Source organism: Lampris incognitus, chromosome 15, assembly GCF_029633865.1.
Source record: "Lampris incognitus isolate fLamInc1 chromosome 15, fLamInc1.hap2, whole genome shotgun sequence".
In the NCBI taxonomy this organism is placed as follows: domain Eukaryota; kingdom Metazoa; phylum Chordata; class Actinopteri; order Lampriformes; family Lampridae; genus Lampris; species Lampris incognitus.
Genome location: NC_079225.1, coordinates 18,203,151 through 18,221,254, shown reverse-complemented (window position 1 = coordinate 18,221,254; position 18,104 = coordinate 18,203,151). Strand labels below are relative to the sequence as shown.

General features: G+C 44.7%; 1 protein-coding gene across 4 annotated transcripts in view; it reads left to right on the top strand.

Annotated features, from left to right (window-relative positions):
- Positions 1–16,058, top strand: part of stxbp5a (syntaxin binding protein 5a (tomosyn)) — a 134,661-nt gene extending 118,603 nt beyond the window's left edge. Inside the window, exons 16-27 of one of the 4 annotated variants that reach the window (XM_056294694.1) lie at positions 587–768; positions 1,197–1,322; positions 2,321–2,472; positions 4,421–4,483; positions 6,388–6,441; positions 7,891–7,940; positions 9,801–10,083; positions 10,697–11,066; positions 11,955–12,120; positions 14,900–15,011; positions 15,566–15,786; positions 16,017–16,058. In XM_056294694.1, the coding sequence (XP_056150669.1) occupies positions 587–768; positions 1,197–1,322; positions 2,321–2,472; positions 4,421–4,483; positions 6,388–6,441; positions 7,891–7,940; positions 9,801–10,083; positions 10,697–11,066; positions 11,955–12,120; positions 14,900–15,011; positions 15,566–15,786; positions 16,017–16,058 (1,821 nt within the window). Of the gene's footprint in view, positions 1–586; positions 769–1,196; positions 1,323–2,320; positions 2,479–4,420; positions 4,484–6,387; positions 6,442–7,890; positions 7,942–9,800; positions 10,084–10,696; positions 11,067–11,954; positions 12,121–14,899; positions 15,012–15,565; positions 15,787–16,016 lie in introns of all 4 variants that reach the window. The other 3 variants (XM_056294695.1, XM_056294693.1, XM_056294696.1) reach the window with 3 other exon arrangements.
- Positions 16,059–18,104: the final 2,046 nt, after the last annotated feature.

Below are 18,104 nucleotides of genomic sequence, written 5' to 3'. Positions count from 1 at the left end.
TGCCTATCAGGGCTAGATATGCAGCGGCTGGCAGCCATCATTAGGAGAGCAGCCTGTCTTTTCAGCTAGCCATCCACCTGTACACCCTGAGAGAAATGAAAGAAGAGAGGGATGAAGAGGGGTGACCACAAAGAAATGGAAGGGCACCATTCACGCTTCTGTGTGTGTGTGTGTGTGTGCGTGCGTAGGCAGAGGTAATGGTCAAGAGGCCTGAAGGAGGACATAAAAGGAACTCTGTGATATGTCACTGGAGGGCTTCAGTGATCCTCGATATGCCTACACAAGCACTAACACACACACACACGTGTCAGAGTGACCATTAACATCAAAGTGATTCCGTGTGACTTTCATTAGGCTCGAAGCTTCTAATTCTGCCCTTTGAAGAACTTGCACAGAATTCATTTCTGCCATGGAGATATGCCACTCAGTCCTCAGCAAGAGCTTGTTTTACCATTTGACATGTAATTATTTTTTGGGAATTTCCTCTCTTAAAAATGTCCACAAATTCTCTTTTTGTGTGCGTGTGTGTTTGTGTACATGCGTGTATATGTATGTGTGTGTGCGTGCGTATAATTCTGTGTTGTAGTTACTAGAGGTGCGGATGCACTGTGAGGCAAATGACACGGATTCACCGGAGGGTGGGGGTGGAGGGGGGGACCAGACGCCAGCAGTTCCCACCCCGGGCGTCTCCCCCCAGACATCAGGACCCCCCTCGCATCCCTCCACAAGCAGCAACAACTCTGATGGCGGCAACGTGCCCTGTCTCAAGTATGAACCTGGCACACCCACACATTCACAAAGATGCAAACTGTAATGGGTACATAGAGTGCCTGCACTTATATACTCACATAAAAAAACACAGACACAGGGTGTCCGGGTAGCGTAGCGGCAATTGGCCGGATACAGTTGGGGAGAAAAAGAGGTAAAGATAAAAAAAATCAAAAAAACGCAGACACACACACATCCAGTGCCTCGAGCCGGTGCCTCGAGCATATCTCAACCACAGCCTCTCGATCCCACCTTTGCAGGCAAGCACTCCCACCAAAACCTCAACACACAAAGTAGACTCGCGTCGAAACTGGGGCTGCACAATTTGTCATTCATTGTCTCTCTCTCTAACACTCTTTCTGTATCTCTGTCCGTCTTTGCTGTTTTACCTCCATCTATTTCACTCGTCTCTCTCCTTGTCTTTACAGAGTGCGGAGTGCCCCTCTGAAGCAGTCTCCAGGTTACCAGGTAGAGCTGGTGGTGCAGTTAGTGTGGGTGAGCGGAGAGCCTCCTCAGCAAATCACCAGCCTGGCGCTCAATTCTTCCTATGGCCTGTAAGTAGACACACATTACAATCAAGCCAAACTTCCTTAAGGTTCATTTGTGTTTGCATGCATCTCTGTTTTGGCAGCAGTCACTTTGCAGAAAGGGAAGTGTCAAACAACATCTGGCATTCGTACTTAGACGGAGGGTTTTATTCTTCTCTGTATAGACAATATCACCAGCCATAACTGTTCCATTCCAAATTGGCTATCCAGTCAAATTGTGCTACATACAAATCAAAACAGTATCTGTGAAGCAACAAACTTCTGCATATGCTCAGCAACATTAAATAAGTGGCGAGCAACCTTCTTTCTGTCAAAAATGTGTCACTTCTGTTAGGCGACAGCCATCTAAAGGGTTTAGCAACCAGGCAGAAGATAACCCTTAGATTGAGTTTTTCATCGCTATCTTTTCTGTTTTTTTCTCTGATCAAAGAAGAAGTTTTTAAGTTTGACAAAATAATAGTGGCAGTAGTTTGACAATAGCGTCAAACTCTTCTTGCATGCACATTATAAAATACTTAAGTGTTATTACTGATATTTTTGCTTCTTCTTCTTCTGGTGGTAGAAGATGTCCCACAGAATTATTCTAGAAGGACCTTTTATAAGGACAGCCTGCTAGAGTCTGTCAATATAGTCCAGCATCTGATGTGTGGAGAACTTGCAAGATGTTCAAGATGAACAGGTTTAGAACCAGCAAACAATGGGAAATATTTGTGATTTGACTCTTTAAACCGCCTCTTGAATCAAACAACCAAACAAAGATCTAGGCCCCTTTCACATGATTTCTCCAGACTAGAGCAGATCCAGCCATGTCAGCAGTATCTGTGAAGCAACAAACACTGTGTGCACAATGAAGTTTGGGGAGACCATTCTAATCCCTGCAAAACCTTTTGCTCTTTTCTTTCTTTCTTTTTTTGTAATTCTTCTCTCTTCCTTCTCATCTCTTCTTTTCTTTCACCCCCACCTGCTTACTTCTGGATCCTCCATTTTCACGACGTTCACCCTAGTGTGGTGTATGGCAACAGTAACGGTCTGGCAGTGGTGGACTACCTTCAGAAGACAGTGTTGCTGAACCTGGGTGCAGTCGACCTGTATGGCTCCAACGACCCCTACCAGAGACAACCGCGTTCACCTCGCAAGACGAGACAGCCCTCTGGAGGTAAGGGCCGAGTGAAAATACAGTAGAAGAAGGAGATACAAAGATGAGCTAGCTCAACGCCAAACTTTTTGTGAACACTCGGGACATCCAAAACAGAAAGATGTCACTATCTGGTGGCCCAAAAAGCATCAATTTTTGTTTTCAGTTTTCTGTTGTTTCAAGTTGGGAACGTTCCTTAGATGTCCAACTTGGTTAAGTTTAGGACCAAGGTAAGGGTTTGGTTAACAATGGTCTTTTAAGTGAAAGTAATTATTGAATTTTGTCTTTGGAGCTCAAAAACAGCTAACATGAAAATCCCACTAACCCAGAGGTTTTACCTCGCTGATCGGTTCACTAAACTGAGGCAGATCTGAGAGGCAGTGTGTCCTATTCCTCTCTGCAATGAAAAAACTTAAGGATGATAATGAGCATCCATGGCAACATAGCATCCACAACAAGTCTCCAAGTTCTGTGGAGCTCAGTGGGCAGTATTTTAATGAGAAAAATAACGTAATTTTCCTGTGAATTTATACCATTGCCACATATACTCTATCTGGCATTGTGTTACTCTGCTATGACATCATGATACAACTTGGAAATTAAACTGGATAAACCCTCTGATCATCATTGTGTAAATGTGATCTTCCTCTCTTTATACTCTCCTGCTCGTTCCTTTTCTTTCTCTCTCTTTCTGTCTCTTACACTGTCACGCATTCTCCCCCACCCCCTCCACACACAAACTCACACACGGCTTTTCACACTCATCTCTTCCACTGAACTGACCGCTGCAGTATCATGGTAACATTGACAGATGAGGTGCAGTACTTAGTATGGACACACTGCCGCCCTGTGTTTGACAGTGGTACTGCATGATTGTTGACGGTGCCGCAGCGTCACAACTGTGTTACTCCTGTACCTAAACGTCAGTTTGATGGATGATGGATGAATTGGGAAGATGTCTGTGTATGAATGATTTCGTTATTGGTGCCAGGGGTTGTGTGTTTACCATTGTATTTGTGTGCACACATTCATCCACTCACACATATGCCTGTTTACACACACACACACACACACTAACACACAGCATCTGGTGTGGTAAGCGGTGGGCTGCCACATGTCAGATTTTGGCTAGTGTGATAGTAAATAGCAGTAATCAGGCACCCAGCTGTGGTTCTCTGCCCGCAGAGACTGCTGTCTGTTCAGCTCACAGGGCAATGTCACACACATGCATTTAAACATAAACACACACACACACACACACAAAACATGCACATGCACGTTCATGTGTTGTTGTTTTTTACTGGAATAGCTGTGAGATTGGATATAGACATTTTACAATTTATCTCAAATCTGCCTGTCACTTGGGCATCCGGGTAGCGTAGCAGTCTATTCCGTTGCCTACCAACATGGGGATCACCGGTTCGAATCCCTGTGTTACCCCCGGCTTGGTCGGGCGTGCCTATGGACACAATTGGCCATGTCTGCAGGTGGGTATGTGTCCTGGTCGTTGCACTAGCGCCTCCTCTGGTCGGTCAGGGCACCTGTTCAGTGGGGAGGGGGAACGGGGGGAATAGTATGATCCTCCCACGTGCTATGTCGCCCTGGTGAAACTCCTCATTGTCAGGTGAAAAGAAGCGGCTGGCGACTCCACATGTATCGGAGGAGGCATGTGGTAGTCTGCAGCCCTCCCCGGATCGGCAGAGGGGGTGGAGCAGCAGCGACCAGGACGGCTCGGAGAGTAGGGTAAGTGGCCAAGTGCAATTGGGGAGAAAAAAAGGTGGAGGGGGGATCTGCCTGTCATTTGCAAATGTGAACCACTGGAGTCACAGCTCTCAAGTGTCAATGCATTACACAAAAAAGGGGAATTTCATCTCACTGATAGAACGGGAACAACCACAGTGACCTGTGACCTTGTCTTGGAGCCATCGGGAAAAATTGAGTTTACCAATTTGTACATTCTCTGCTACAGGTCTGTGTGATATCAACGAGGGGTCAGCCACATCAGAGGACCGCTGCAAGTCCCCGACCTCAGGTAACATGTCCTTCAGAGCCTGACACAGAGAGGAGTAATAGACAAAGGCTTGGAAGCTTCTGTTTCACCTGAATGGAAAATCTGAACAATGAGCTAATCCAAGTGTTACAGTACAATATATTTGAATTTGCAAGATTTTTTTCAAGATGGCTTTGACTTGTCTATGCTGATTTATCAAAACATTTCCCACCGAAATACGGACAAAGTACATTTTGGGGCCATTCATTTCGCTTTGTACAGCACTTTTGTTAACACATGGGTGGAGGTTCAATACTCTTTAACAGTCAATGGGTCTAGTAGGTGTAATTTCAGCTAGCCCCATTTGTAAAACATACAACAACAATGTGCTCCTTCCCTATTTCCCCAGAAAGGTTAAAAGACATAATAAGTCTTTCTCAGCATCCTTGAACACTGGGATTATTGGCCATAAACTCATCCAGTGTCTGTGACTCTAAATGAATATGACATCTCAGAAGTAAGAATCCGATCGTTAAATAAAAACTCTGCAATCTGGGAGGGAAACGCATTAATTCACATTAACGAGACTGTTGGTTTAGAAGAAAAAGTTTAATTTGACAGGCCTCTGAAATTTATAAGAACCCACACTAATCACATAATTATGAAATATGTTCCTACAGTGTAATTCCATGATTTCCAAAGATGTGAATTAGTTTGTTGAGGATTTCCCACAACTCGTTTATCAATCGGACATTTATAGCTGTCTCCTTGCACTGCTCTGTAGCAAATCTTCCCAGAGCATTATCATATTAAGCAGCTCTGATATCACGGAAAGTAAATGACCAGTCACAAAAAAAGTGGCAGTAATGCCAAGAGGGACCTACTTTGTTTTGATTATCATCTTTGGATCACTTCGCACTGGAATTATGCTTCTCCTCTCCATTGCAAACATCCGACCCCTCTGCGATCACTTTAGAAATGTTGTGTTTATCGCAGCGATGAGGTTCTTACTCGCTTGTTCGTTAGTATTTCAGTTGAGGGAGCATGATGATGAGAGAGCGGCCCAGATCCATCTCATTAGCAGGAACTTGGCATTAGCTCAGAGACGCTGAGAATAAGGAGCTTCTTAAAAAGGTCAGTCAAAACAAACAAAAAAACAAGAGTCTGGAGTCCCGTTGCTATTTTCCAGGTGTGATACCCGGCCCCCTTCCACCTCCTTCCCCTATGTCTGGTGTCGCTTGACCACAATCTGCTACATCTGCTGGGTCTGCATTATTCATAGGGAGAGGGAGATGAGTTTGCACATTGCACAAAAAAAACAACCATACAACAGGTCACCGTAACAGGCATGTCTTAGAGTTATGTCTTCTAGAACGAGTGAAAAAGAGAAATTAAACTGCTAATATAGTGTGATAATACTGATTGAGTCTCAGGCAATTCTGCTAGTGACAATAACTTGAAATAGAGTGGAGCACATCACCCATATCAGTAAAATGTCACTTTATGCAGAAAATTGAGTTGAGTTACACTGGAAGCAAATGATCACATGACACTGGCATCCATTTTAAGATACGATTTTAATACTCAACAAGGGTCAAACAGAATATTAATATAAATCTTATTTTCAGTGTAGTCACAAGTTGAGCATATGCCTCCTCTAGCTTTTAACGTCGATATAGAGTGAGACACTATCATAATGAAGGAGTCATCTACTTTTAAGGATGTGATTTTTTTTTTCTTTGCTTCAAAGACATGTTTAAACTTACATCTTCATCCGACAAGGAATGTCTGACCCAAATCACCGACTTTTCGGTTGTTTATTGGGATTGTGCACAGAGCCAAATTTGCACCGTTGGTGGACTGGTGTGATAATGGTGGCTTGCTGGTGTGATAAAGCCCAGGGATGTTTCTAACACCACATTTACTTTACTTCCCCTCCTCAAAAGTGTTGACGTCAAACAGCAATCTACAGCAATTCTACAATGGAGGTGGTAGAGGAGGTAAGATTGGCTAAAGATGTACATCAGGAGCAATTTAGGTATGACAGTAAGTGTAGATGTTGTCCCAGATTTGTCACCCCTGGGTTTATTTTTTGTTTTGTTTTGTTCTTTTTGAGTTGCAGAAAATGTGTCTTGTCTGTTTCATAGTCAGCAAAAGCGGGAAGAAATAGACTAGAGGAGACACTCACAGCACACTGTTATGAAGTCAGCCTCGCATTGCATGCTACATGTATGTAGCACGAGTGTCACATAGTAAATGTGCCTGCGTGTGACATTGTCCTGACTTGCTGCAACAATTCCCCCTTACGTCATTATGAGTCACTTGAGTGGCTGTCTGTCTATGGCACACAATGATAACCTCACAGAGCTGAGGGCTACTCATCTGTCCAGCTGTGTCTTTGTATCCCTCTATACAGTGCTGAGGAGCCAGCTGGCTGTAACTGCCACGTCTAAGCCATATCTAAGTCACATTTGAATGTGTAGAACAAGGGATATCATGGTGGCTTAGTGGTTATCACTGTCACTTCTCAGCAAGAGGGTCCTGGGTGCAATTCCAGCTCATCTGTGTTAAATTTGCATGTTCTTCCTGTGTTGGCATAGGTTTCCTCCCACAGTCCACAGGCATGCATGTTAATTGGTGAATTGGAGTCTCTAAATTGCCCACAAGTGTGTGTGTGTGGGGAAGTGTGTGTGAGTCCTGTGATGGACTGGTGACCTGTCCAGGGTGACTCCCTGCCTTCTGTCCCAATGCCCCAATGCCTGCTGGGATAGACTCTAGCCCCCTGCAACCCTGAATAGGATTAAGTGGGTATAGACAATGGATGGTTGGGGTGGATCAAGAATAGAGTGGTTTGCACATGTCATCAGGTGGATTTAGTGCTCTTTAAGGCGGTCATGGGTGATCATATAAGTTATGTATTAGAGTAGTTACTAATGGAAACATTTTTAAAGAGGACAATCTCAACAGAATATAGCCTTATGGTTGTTCTATTTAAGCTAATAGTACCTCAGTATCTTATCTAACAGTCTACTTTCAAACTGCTCACTTTCTGTTTCCTACTTCCTGTTTCCTGTTTGTCATTTCCTCCTTGTAATTGATGCATGCTCATCTGGCATGAGGGTCCTGACTGTTCAGTTGTGATGTCCCTTACCACGCCTCTCTTTCAGGACATTATGCAACAAGAGCTTTCCCTCTTTGTTTGTCTGTCGCGGCATGCCTCAGTGATGCACAGGGTTGTCTCTAAGCAGCGTCTACTCCTGTGTGAAGCATTTTGGCTCCTCTGTGGTCAATGACGTCACCCCCAACCAGTTATTCCAAAGCTTTTTGTCAGTGACGTGTACCTAAACTTTGTGCACAATCCTTGCCAAGTGTTAGTCAGCTACCTTTGCATGGCATCTTGTGTTAGCTTAGATGTGTGTTTGTAAAGAGGGATGTTCTCTTTTTTCCAGCAAAGATGTCACGGAAATTAAGCTTGCCTACTGAGCTAAAGCCAGACTTGGGTAAGCCTTGACTTCGTGTTTACAAAAACAACTGTATGAAAATATTTATCTCATTCTAACTGGACTTCACCACATCCCACCAGTACAAAATTCTCTGGTTGTTATTTACATCCGAAATTGCTTACTGGTTTAATATGGTGGCAAGCTCAGCAGATTTTAATCTTTCTATTAGCGGAAACCACATAACACGTCTGAATGAATACTTCCAAAATTTCACATCAAAGGTGGCAAGTTACATCGAGGATAATTGCTCGGACCAGGAAATGATAATTGAATTTGAGAATGAACTGCTTAGATTGAATCCAAATGAGATGATCAGAAGTGAAATGTATTGAATTGAACTCAGTCAAATTTATCCAAACTGAATTCAGAGTAAAATCTTCTTAGGTGCTGCGATTCCTCCCCAGTTTGACCTTGGTAAGGTTCTCTCGTATAGGTCCATGGGGCCAAGCCAAACTAACCCCTCACTCCATGTCACTATAAAGCTTTGCACATCGTCTGCAGCTTTCTCTTTCTCCTTCGTGTTGTTTTCTATCTCTTTGCTTTCTCTGGCTGATTGGTGCTTTTGAGATATGCGGAGTTGGGAAACTGCTATTTACTGCTGTGTAGGTGACAGGCAAAAGCTAAATCTGTTATTCCGCTTCAAAGCAATGCAGCATAATGACAGGGATCCTAAAGCTGGAAGGGGAAGTTTATTGTGCACATGCCGAGGAGATCCCATGTCTTGGCAAACTGGTTCCAGGTTTAATGTCACTTCTCAGTATTAAGTTAAGTGCTTTTTTCCATAAAGGTAAAATTATTCGGGGCATCCGGGTAGTGTCGCGGTCTATTCCGTTGCCTACCAACACGGGGATCGCCGGTTCGAGTCCCCGTGTTACCTCCGGCATGGTCGAGCATCTCTACAGACAGAATTGGCCGTGTCTGTGGGTGGGAAGCCAGATGTGGGTATGTATCCTGGTCGCTGCACTAGCGCCTCCTCTGGTCGGTCGGGGCACCTGTTCAGGGGGGAGGGGGAACTGGGGGGAATAGCGTGATCCTCCCATGCGCTATGTCCCCCTGGTGAAACTCCTCACTGTCAGGTAGAAGAGGCATGTGGTAGTCTGCAGCCCTCCCCAGATCGGCGGAGGGGGTGGAGCAACGACCGGGATGGCTCAGAAGAGTGGGGTAATTGGCCAAGTACAATTGGGGAGAAAAAAAGGTAAATCATTCACAAGGGATAAAGATAATGATGGATGAGAGGTGAATAGTAATGCTAAGTATTAGACCATTATCTTTTTCATGGTGATCTGTGTGTGAGACTACTATAGGGAAATTAAACCTGCAGTGTGTATGTGTTGACACATGAGAGGACATCTGTGAGGTTATAATCTCAAAAAGGGAAATGGATCTCTCTCACGTGTCTGTTTTCTGTCATCTGCCAAGTCCTCCTGTCTGTTTGCCAAATGACCATTAATATCATGAGCACCACCTGCCCTACAGATTAAAAAAGGAAAAACAAAACTGCCTCTTTATATATTTGTCCTTAACCTTGAAGCTAGAACTGCGTATTGGTTTGAATTACTCTCCCACTTTGCCATGTACCATTATCCATACCTTATAAAGACATTTGACCATTAAAAGATATGGCCATTTCACAGCTGGTCTCATTCGGTTAATGAAGAGTTTTATGTTACACATTCAACGTTTGCTCATCATTTCTGCCCCGGGTGACATGCTTTGTACGAACTGTGTCTCCGAGTCACTCACCAAACTCGTATTTTGGCTTGTATGTGTACAGTACGTACCACATGTCCCCGTCTACCTGTGCTACTGTGTTCTGTGTTTGTGGGTGCTTTACCTCTCTCTGTCTTCTCCTTACTGTCCTCCTGTCCGTATGTCCTCCGCGGGGCGCCAACCCACTAGATCACCGGGACAACTCTTTCAGCCGCTCGCGCTCCTCTAGCGTCACCAGCATCGACAAAGAATCACGCGAGGCCATCACCTCTTTCTACTTCTGCGACACGTACGCTCGCAAAGGGGACAGCGTTTTGATGCCCTGCCTGTACGTGGGCACCTCCCTGGGCACCGTGCTGGCTGTGGCCCTCACCATCCCCCCTGCTGGTGAACAGAGGCAACTTCAGCCTGTCCTCGTCTCACCCTGTGGTAGGTGGTGGGATAAAAGGAGGAAAGGATGGATGAATAACAGATGGCACAGTGACACAGTGGTTAGCGCAGTCGCCTCACAGCATGAAGGTCCAGGGTTCGAGCATCGGGGTAGTCCAACCTTGGGGGTTATCCCAGGTTGGACTACTCTGTGTGGAGTTTGCACGTTCTCCCCATGTCTGTGTGGGTTTCCTCCGGGTGCTCCAGTTTCCTCCCACAGTCCAAGGACATATAGGTCAGGTGAATCGGCTGTACTAAATTGTCCCTAGGTGTGAATGTGTGTGTCGGCCCTGTGATGGCTTGGCGGCCTGTCCAGGATGTCTCCCCGCCTGCCGCTCAATGACTGCTGGGATAGGCTCCAGCATCCCCGTCACCTTGAGTAAGGGTAGGCGGTTTGGATAATGGATGGATGGATGAATGAATGAGTAATAGATGGATCATATGGCTGATAATTATACAGGCCCATAGCAAATAAAAAATGAATGAATTTGTTATCTGGAATACATCGAGTGGGTTGTGAGATATTGCAGGGCAGGGTGATAGTACATATGTACAGCATTATACCCCTTAGCTGAATCTCAGTTGACGTTTCAACGATATCCTCCTTTTACAGGCATGTTGGTGCGGCTGAAGGGCAGCATCTTGCAGATGGCTTTCCTCGACTCCACCGGCTCTCTGCTGCCCCCTGTTTATGAGCCCTGGTACGAGCCCAACGTTTCGGCGGACGGCGAGGACCGAGACAAGACCCGAAAGCGCCGCCCCGTCTCCGTGTCCCCCTCCGCCTCCCAGGACTTGAATGAGACCCAGTACGCCGTGGCGTGTTCGGAGAAACAGGCCAAAGTCATTTCCCTGCCCTCACAGACCAACATCTACAAACACAGTATCACAGAGACCTCCTTTATCCTACGGGCGGACGTGGTGCAGATGAGCACCGGCGTCTGCATGGCGTGTTTCTGCGCCAACGGGCACATCATGACCCTCAGGTGAGGACCTTGTTGGACTGTCTACTGTGATGTGATTGAAAGAGTCAGCAGTCACAGCAGTGTCCTTAGTGTTTTACCCCTGCTATGTTGAATAAACACCACTCCTCCCCCGTACTCTACAAAGGTGAACCCAATGAATGTGTGCATGTGAACTGGTACTTTAAAGACTCCAGATGGGCCTCAGCAATGTTGGTAAGGGAACAGGTAAATTGCTGCATCTGAAAAAGAAAAAAAAACGGGGAGGATTATCATATCGTATCATTAATTCGACCTCTCTCACCCCGTTCTCTTAAGTAATGTCACTTACACATTTTGGGGTGCCCCCACCACTAATATGCTTGCCAACAAATGCATAAATGTACACACATATATCAGGTTGATATTTCAGCTGTTTGGGGAGGTTACAAGTGAATGGAGATGGAGTTTGTCTGCCTCTCGACCTAATTCATGACAGGGCAAGGACATCCAGGTGTGTGTGTGTGTGTGTGTGTGTGTGTGTGTGCATTTAAACAGGAATGCGTGTGTATGCTTCTATCTCTGTGATTCAGACTGTGTGTGTGCAAAGGCATGTGTGAGCAGCATTTATATAACGCGTCCTCATAACACATCTGCCAGAGGCAGGTTTCTGTAGTCTTTAATACCCAACTAACCCTACCCTTGCTGCAATAAGAATGGTTGTAATTGCCAGACATGGCATTACTGTTGGACAATTTGATGTTTGCACAAAGCAAAAAACGTGACAGTAGCCTGAGTGATGCCAGGGTGTTTTATGGGCAGATGTTAGGTTGCTTGTTGCTGTACGAAGGTTCCTTCGACTACTGAAAGAGAGCATATCCAACATCTAGTGAAAACCACCCATTTTGAATGGTCTCTGTGTCCGCTGTCCAGTTTGCCAGGGCTCAGACCGCTGCTGGATGTTAACTACCTGCCTCTGACGGACATGCGGATAGCCAGGACCTTTTGCTTCACCAACCTGGGCCAGGCCATGTACCTCACCTCCCCTACTGAGATCCAGAGGATCACCTACAGCCAGGAAACATGTGAGAACCTGCAGGTTGGTCAAGATTCATTAATGCAAAGCTCATGAGTCATCTGTTTTACCATGTGCATGCCAGGGACTTGTCGTGGTGAAGATTCAACTTTATTGTCATTGTGAAAGCACAACGAAATTGCAGTTATGTCAACCTTAAAATTGTGCATACATAAATGAGATAAGAAATATAAACATCAGCAATAAAAAGTACAGAATCTAAGCAATATAAGTGCAAAATATAAGCCCTATAAAGTATACAATACAGTACAGTAAATGATAAAATACAACTTACGAGGTGCAAAAACATCATCAGCAAAAATGTAGTAAAGGTGCGGTGGACAGATATGAAGTGGCTTAAACTCACATGTGAGTAAATATTGCAAATATTGCACGTGCCCAGTGGTGGCAGCACATCAGTCTCGTCAGACTGAGGAGATGTCTGAGTTCATTAGTGCCACAGCTTTTGGGAAGATGTTGTTTTTCAGTATCTTTGTGCATGTGGGGAGTGATCTGAAGCGCCTACCTGAGGGGAGGAGCTAAAACAGATGGTGTCCAGGGTGTGTAATATCTTTTATGATGTTCTTGGCCCTCTTCACACAGCAAGTGCTGTGAAGATGTTCTAGTGAAGGCAGCTCAATGCCAGCAATGTCCTGTGCTGTTTCCACAACATGCTGGAAGGCTTTTTTGTCAGATTTGGTGCAGCTGCTGTACCAGGCTATCGTGCAGTTTCTTAGGATGCTCTCGATGGAGCATATATAAAAGCTGACAAGCAGATTTTGGGGGAGGTTGGCTCTCCTTAGCCTCCTTAGAAAATAATCAGAACACTTTATTTATCCCTGAGGGGCTGTGATGCGAACCTAGGTCTCCCGCACCATGAGCAACTATGTTAACCAGTCGACTAAAGGGTCTGACCCTGGTTCACACCAGTTCTAAGTTAGCTGCTGGGTGCCAGCTGAGGCAAATAAAGGCATTGTTGTGCCTTATTCACCACTACTGAGGTGTTGTCAGCCCTGGAGAGGTCCTCTGTCATGGTGACTCACAGGAACCTGGAGCTGAGGACTCTCTCCACAGCCTCTGTGTTGATGTGGACAGGACTGTGTGTGATCTTCTTGGAGGTCCTGAAGTCCAAGATAATCTCCTTGGTCTTTTTAGTGTTTAAGACCAGGTTGTTGTTAACACACCACATTGTCAGGTTCTGAACCTCCTCCCTGTATGCCGCTTCGTCGCCTGATATGAGCCCGATGACTGTCGTATCATCCGCAAACTAAACAATAGTGTTTGAGCTGTGGATGGGTTGGCAGTCATGTGTGAACAGTGCATAAAGGAAGGTACTCGGCACACAACCCCGGGGGACGCCGGTGCTCAGGTTGAGGGTGGAGGATGTGTGCTTGCCCAGTGTTAACAGTCTGGGGGCGGTTGATGAGGAAGTCCAGTGTCCAGTCACATATGGAGGGAGTTAGTCCTAGCTGTGGAGTTTGGACCAGCTTGTTTGGTATGGTAGTGTTAAACACTGAGCTCTAATCAACAAAGAGCATCCTGATGTAGGTGTTGAGTCTTGTTGTACCAATTGTGTCTGTAAGGACGTCCGACCAAGCCGGAGGTAACATGGGGATTCGAACCAGCAATCCTCGTGTTGGTAGGCCTCAGATTAGACCGCTAAGCTTCCCGGATGCCTGTATGTTCTGTTGTTTACTGATGGCGTCACACATGTGTCCAAGCGCTACTGTAGCATTTGCCTGTGGTGATATGTATACTGCCATGACAACAACTGTATATTCCCTGGGCAAGTGAAACGGTCAGCACTTAAGCTTTTGATATTCCAGGTCTGGAGAGCAGAATTTATCGATTATGGTCATGTTCGTGCACCATGCCTCATTAATGTAAGCACAACATCCACCACCTCGTTTCTTACCAGCAATGAAATGCTCACATGAAGCACAATGACTCCACGTTGTTTTATAAAGTGGAATATCTGGACTTTGTAAGAACGGAAGGTACTGAATTTAAGAAATAATACACATCTTATGTGAGCAAAACTAAAAGTTTCTCAAATGGGGAAAATCTGCAGACCGTTATGGGAAGTTGTTATGCTTTGCTGGTATCTATCAGATGGATTATTGTTCTGTCTTGGTTCTACATTGTGTGTCAGTCTGTGTTAAACTGCAGTGCTCTTTTATGTGACGTCTGCCTGAATGTAGCTTCAAGACTGGTTATGAGAGGGAAAGTTGGTTCTGATGGACCCTAATTTAGTGTCAAACCCTCTGGAGGTGTCATAAACCCAATTCAATGACGCATCCTTAATGAAGTGCTCATTTGCCCAGAAGGAATATCCACATTACACCCCATCATGGTTTCTAAGTAGGTACTCAGCTTAGTTTATGTCATGGAGAACAATTATGTTAGCATCTGATGTAGATTAAGTTGAAGATCAGACCTTCTGTAATTGCATTTTATCTAATGGAATTTAATCTGATAATGACTTAGTTGGAAAAAGGTAATGTGAGCTCTGGGTTTAAATGGGGAATTTTTGTAAGGCAGCAGTGAGCCTCAGTGAAGTGAACATCACAGAACATACATTGGTCCAAAATCAAGTATCTTATGGTATTATAATTGCAATTATTAGAATAAAAAGAAAATCACAAAACCTCTTAGTAATACACACTTAAAGAAATATGTGTGAGCATGGGTAATATGTACAGATGCGCATGCAGGCATGACTAAATCTCCAGCTATACACAGCATGGTTGTGTGTGTGTGCGTGTGTGGGTGGGTGGGGTGCGCACCTATGTGTATGTTTCAGGAGATGCTGGGTGAGCTGTTTACACCAGTCATAACACCAGAGGCACCAAACAGAGGGTTCTTCAAAGGTCTGTTTGGAGGAGGAGCACAGTCACTGGACAGAGAGGAACTCTGTGAGTCTCAAACACAGACTCACACACACACACACACACACACACACACACACACACAGATTTATTCATGTGTTTACCCATATAGTATGCAGTGGGCTTGAATTGTGCATTCATAACAGGGATGTTGCAATATTGTAATATTCATGGTAATCAGGCTACACTAAGAGAGAAGTGGTTATGCAATATTATCATGGCTAGAGTTTTACATGGGTATCCATGTAAAACTCTAGCCATGATAATATTGCTTACAACAAATAACATCAAGCCTCCTGGTAGTATCAAGCTAATCTCTCGGTGCTTACTTCGCTTAAGGTTTCACTTTCTTCCTCCTCTCCCTTCTCTCTCTCTCACACACACACACACACCACAACACAAGCTGGGGGCAGGAAAACTCACTGCACATCTTTAAGAATATGGTTGGTAAAGTGGTAGATTCAGCGGTCTTGACTGTCTCATTTGGCATGATATTTTATTTTATGATAATCTCAATTAATAATTTCTTTTTCTTTTCTTTTTTTCCTCCGTCCTTATTTACCTCTTTCCTTTTCAATTAGTTGGTGAGGTAGCAGCTGGTAAGGCATCCAGAAGCCTAGCACAGCACATCCCAGGCCCTGGAGGCATCGAGGGTATGAAGGGTGCAGCCTCCGGTGTGGTTGGAGACCTGGCCCGTGCTAGGATAGCACTGGATGAGAGAGGTCAGAAACTGGGTGAGCTGGAAGAGAGAACAGCTGCCATGATGGCCAGCGCAGATTCCTTCTCCAAACATGCCCATGAGGTAAGGGGGTGGTTTGGGAAATGACGTGCAATTACCACATTTAACCACAGAGGGGTGGCATGTCACCATGCTTTGGTTGAACCAGTATGTTCACACTGTTGCTGATGAAGTGTTTCTATCTCGTGTATTTCAGATTTGAGGGTATAAAACATATTTAATAACAAACAAAAACAAAACTATATGTGCTTATAACCTCTCATTGTCCCCCATACTCTTCTCTGTCTTCTCAGATGATGCTGAAATGCAAAGACAAAAAGTGGTACCAGTTCTAATCAGCGTAGAGGCGGAAGCAGAGATTTCACGGACACAACTGTCACCTTCCAACTGGCACCACTCGATGTGCCCCCCCCCACCCCGACCCTTCCCCGCCCCATCTGTCAATCCATAATCCATTCATGTGTCCCTCCGACCCCTATTCACCGGGACACTATTGGGAGTCTTTTCCCCAGCACAATGTTGAAAACTGTTCTTACCTCAGTCTTAGGATGGAGCTGAGGGGTGGACAGAGGAGAAGGACTAACTCAGAGGGAGCAAACAAATGGTGTCCTTTTTTTTTTTTTGCCCTTTTCCTTTTTTTTATTTTTATTTTTTTTTACTTGTCTGTTTGTTTGTCTATTTGTTCAGCCTCTCCTCCGAGGCAGCCTGTTGGCAAGAGTACGTGGAGATTTGTCATTCTCATTTGCCAAGATGTCCTTTGCTGTTGTCCCTGCCCCGTCCATGTTGGGGCCAGTATTCAAAAAGGTGAACACAGCTTTGAAAAAAAAAAAAAGAAAAATGATGAAGAAACAATGACTACAAAAGTTCTCAAAAAAGGAAAAAAGAATCTATATACATAATAACTATATATACATGAATCTATATAAATGCGCAACACTGTATCCACTTCGACTGATAAGTACAAAAGGAGACGGAAGCTTTAAAGGAGACACGAGGTGACGGGCCAAAGGAAGTACTGACACAAAGCCACAGGAAGTGATGTCACAGTGATGCTGCCTCTATGCAGAGTGTCACGGGGAAAAGAAAGCAAGTCATTCCGATGTACATTGACTATCACACCTTCTTGCTCGACCTCTAGACTCTCCTCTGTATCGTACAGACTTCCGTATCATCACCGACAGTATATGTGTTTTCATTTGAATCCAGTTATCATCCCCTTACTCGTATACCGTTTAGTTTTTGCTCAGTCTGAATTGTCAGAAAATCTGTTATTTTTCTATTTTTGTGAAAGTGAATGATATATTTAATTTGTCGCGAAAATATGGTTTGTGGCTTTTGCCTAACAACTCAAGTTAATTTCTCTAATGAAAAGGGCTGGAACTTAAAGGAGGGCAAGGATATAAAGGCATATATTATTTACTGATACGCATCAACACAGAAACTTGAGATTCCTCGATTCAGAAATCTCAAGGCATAAAGAGCCGAACTATGGTGCATTGTGTACCCGAGGTTTTTATTTATTGACTCTCTCTATGTGACGGTAACTGCCTCCCTCGCACTCAGTTGCCATAAGCGTCCACACGTTGGCTTGGCATGTGGGCGTGCCTGTCTGTGGGCGTGTCTGTGTGGGCGTGCCTACTTGTGGGCGTGTCTGTGTACATGCTGATAGTCTGCCGGGTTTTCAGGAGGTTTCCAAAATGGATCATGGAGTGCACGTCCGTATGGAGATTATACGTATACACACGAGTAGAAAACCTGTTCACGTGGTCATATATGCAGGAGTATGTGTACATGGGTTTATAGTCCTGAAACGGCACACATTTTGAAACATTTTCTGTTGCCGACTGTCTACGTGAGGAAGTTGTCCTGTGTGAATGGTGTTACTATTGAAATCTATTTATCCCAGTGCAAGAGACGATGTTGTGTGTTTAACGTCAAGATTCTCAGAAACTTTTGGCCAATATCTTGTGTCCAGTTCCCATATCGGCACAACAATAACTCTCTCTCTCTCTCTCTTTCCATGTCTAACAGGCTTCTGTTCTGTACATAGGTAAATAGTTTGACAATCTAAGACCAATTGAAAAAATACTCGTCAGGGTTGCTCAAGCGACGCACGACGACTGTGGCCATACTTTTCTCGACGCCAAAGAGTTTCTTTAGCTTTTGTTCCATCGTTGTCATCGCTTGCTTCGCCACTTTGCAGATCCAGTTCTGAAATACACCAATATCTCTCCTTCATTATGTGTCCTGCTTATAATGAAAGGGCCAACATTTGAGATGTAACTTCATTTATCGTAACCACTAAATCACAACACTGTGGAAAAGGTTAGTGAGTTAGGTTAGGAAAGTTAATTTTCAGACTCAAACTGGGAAGTGGTCAT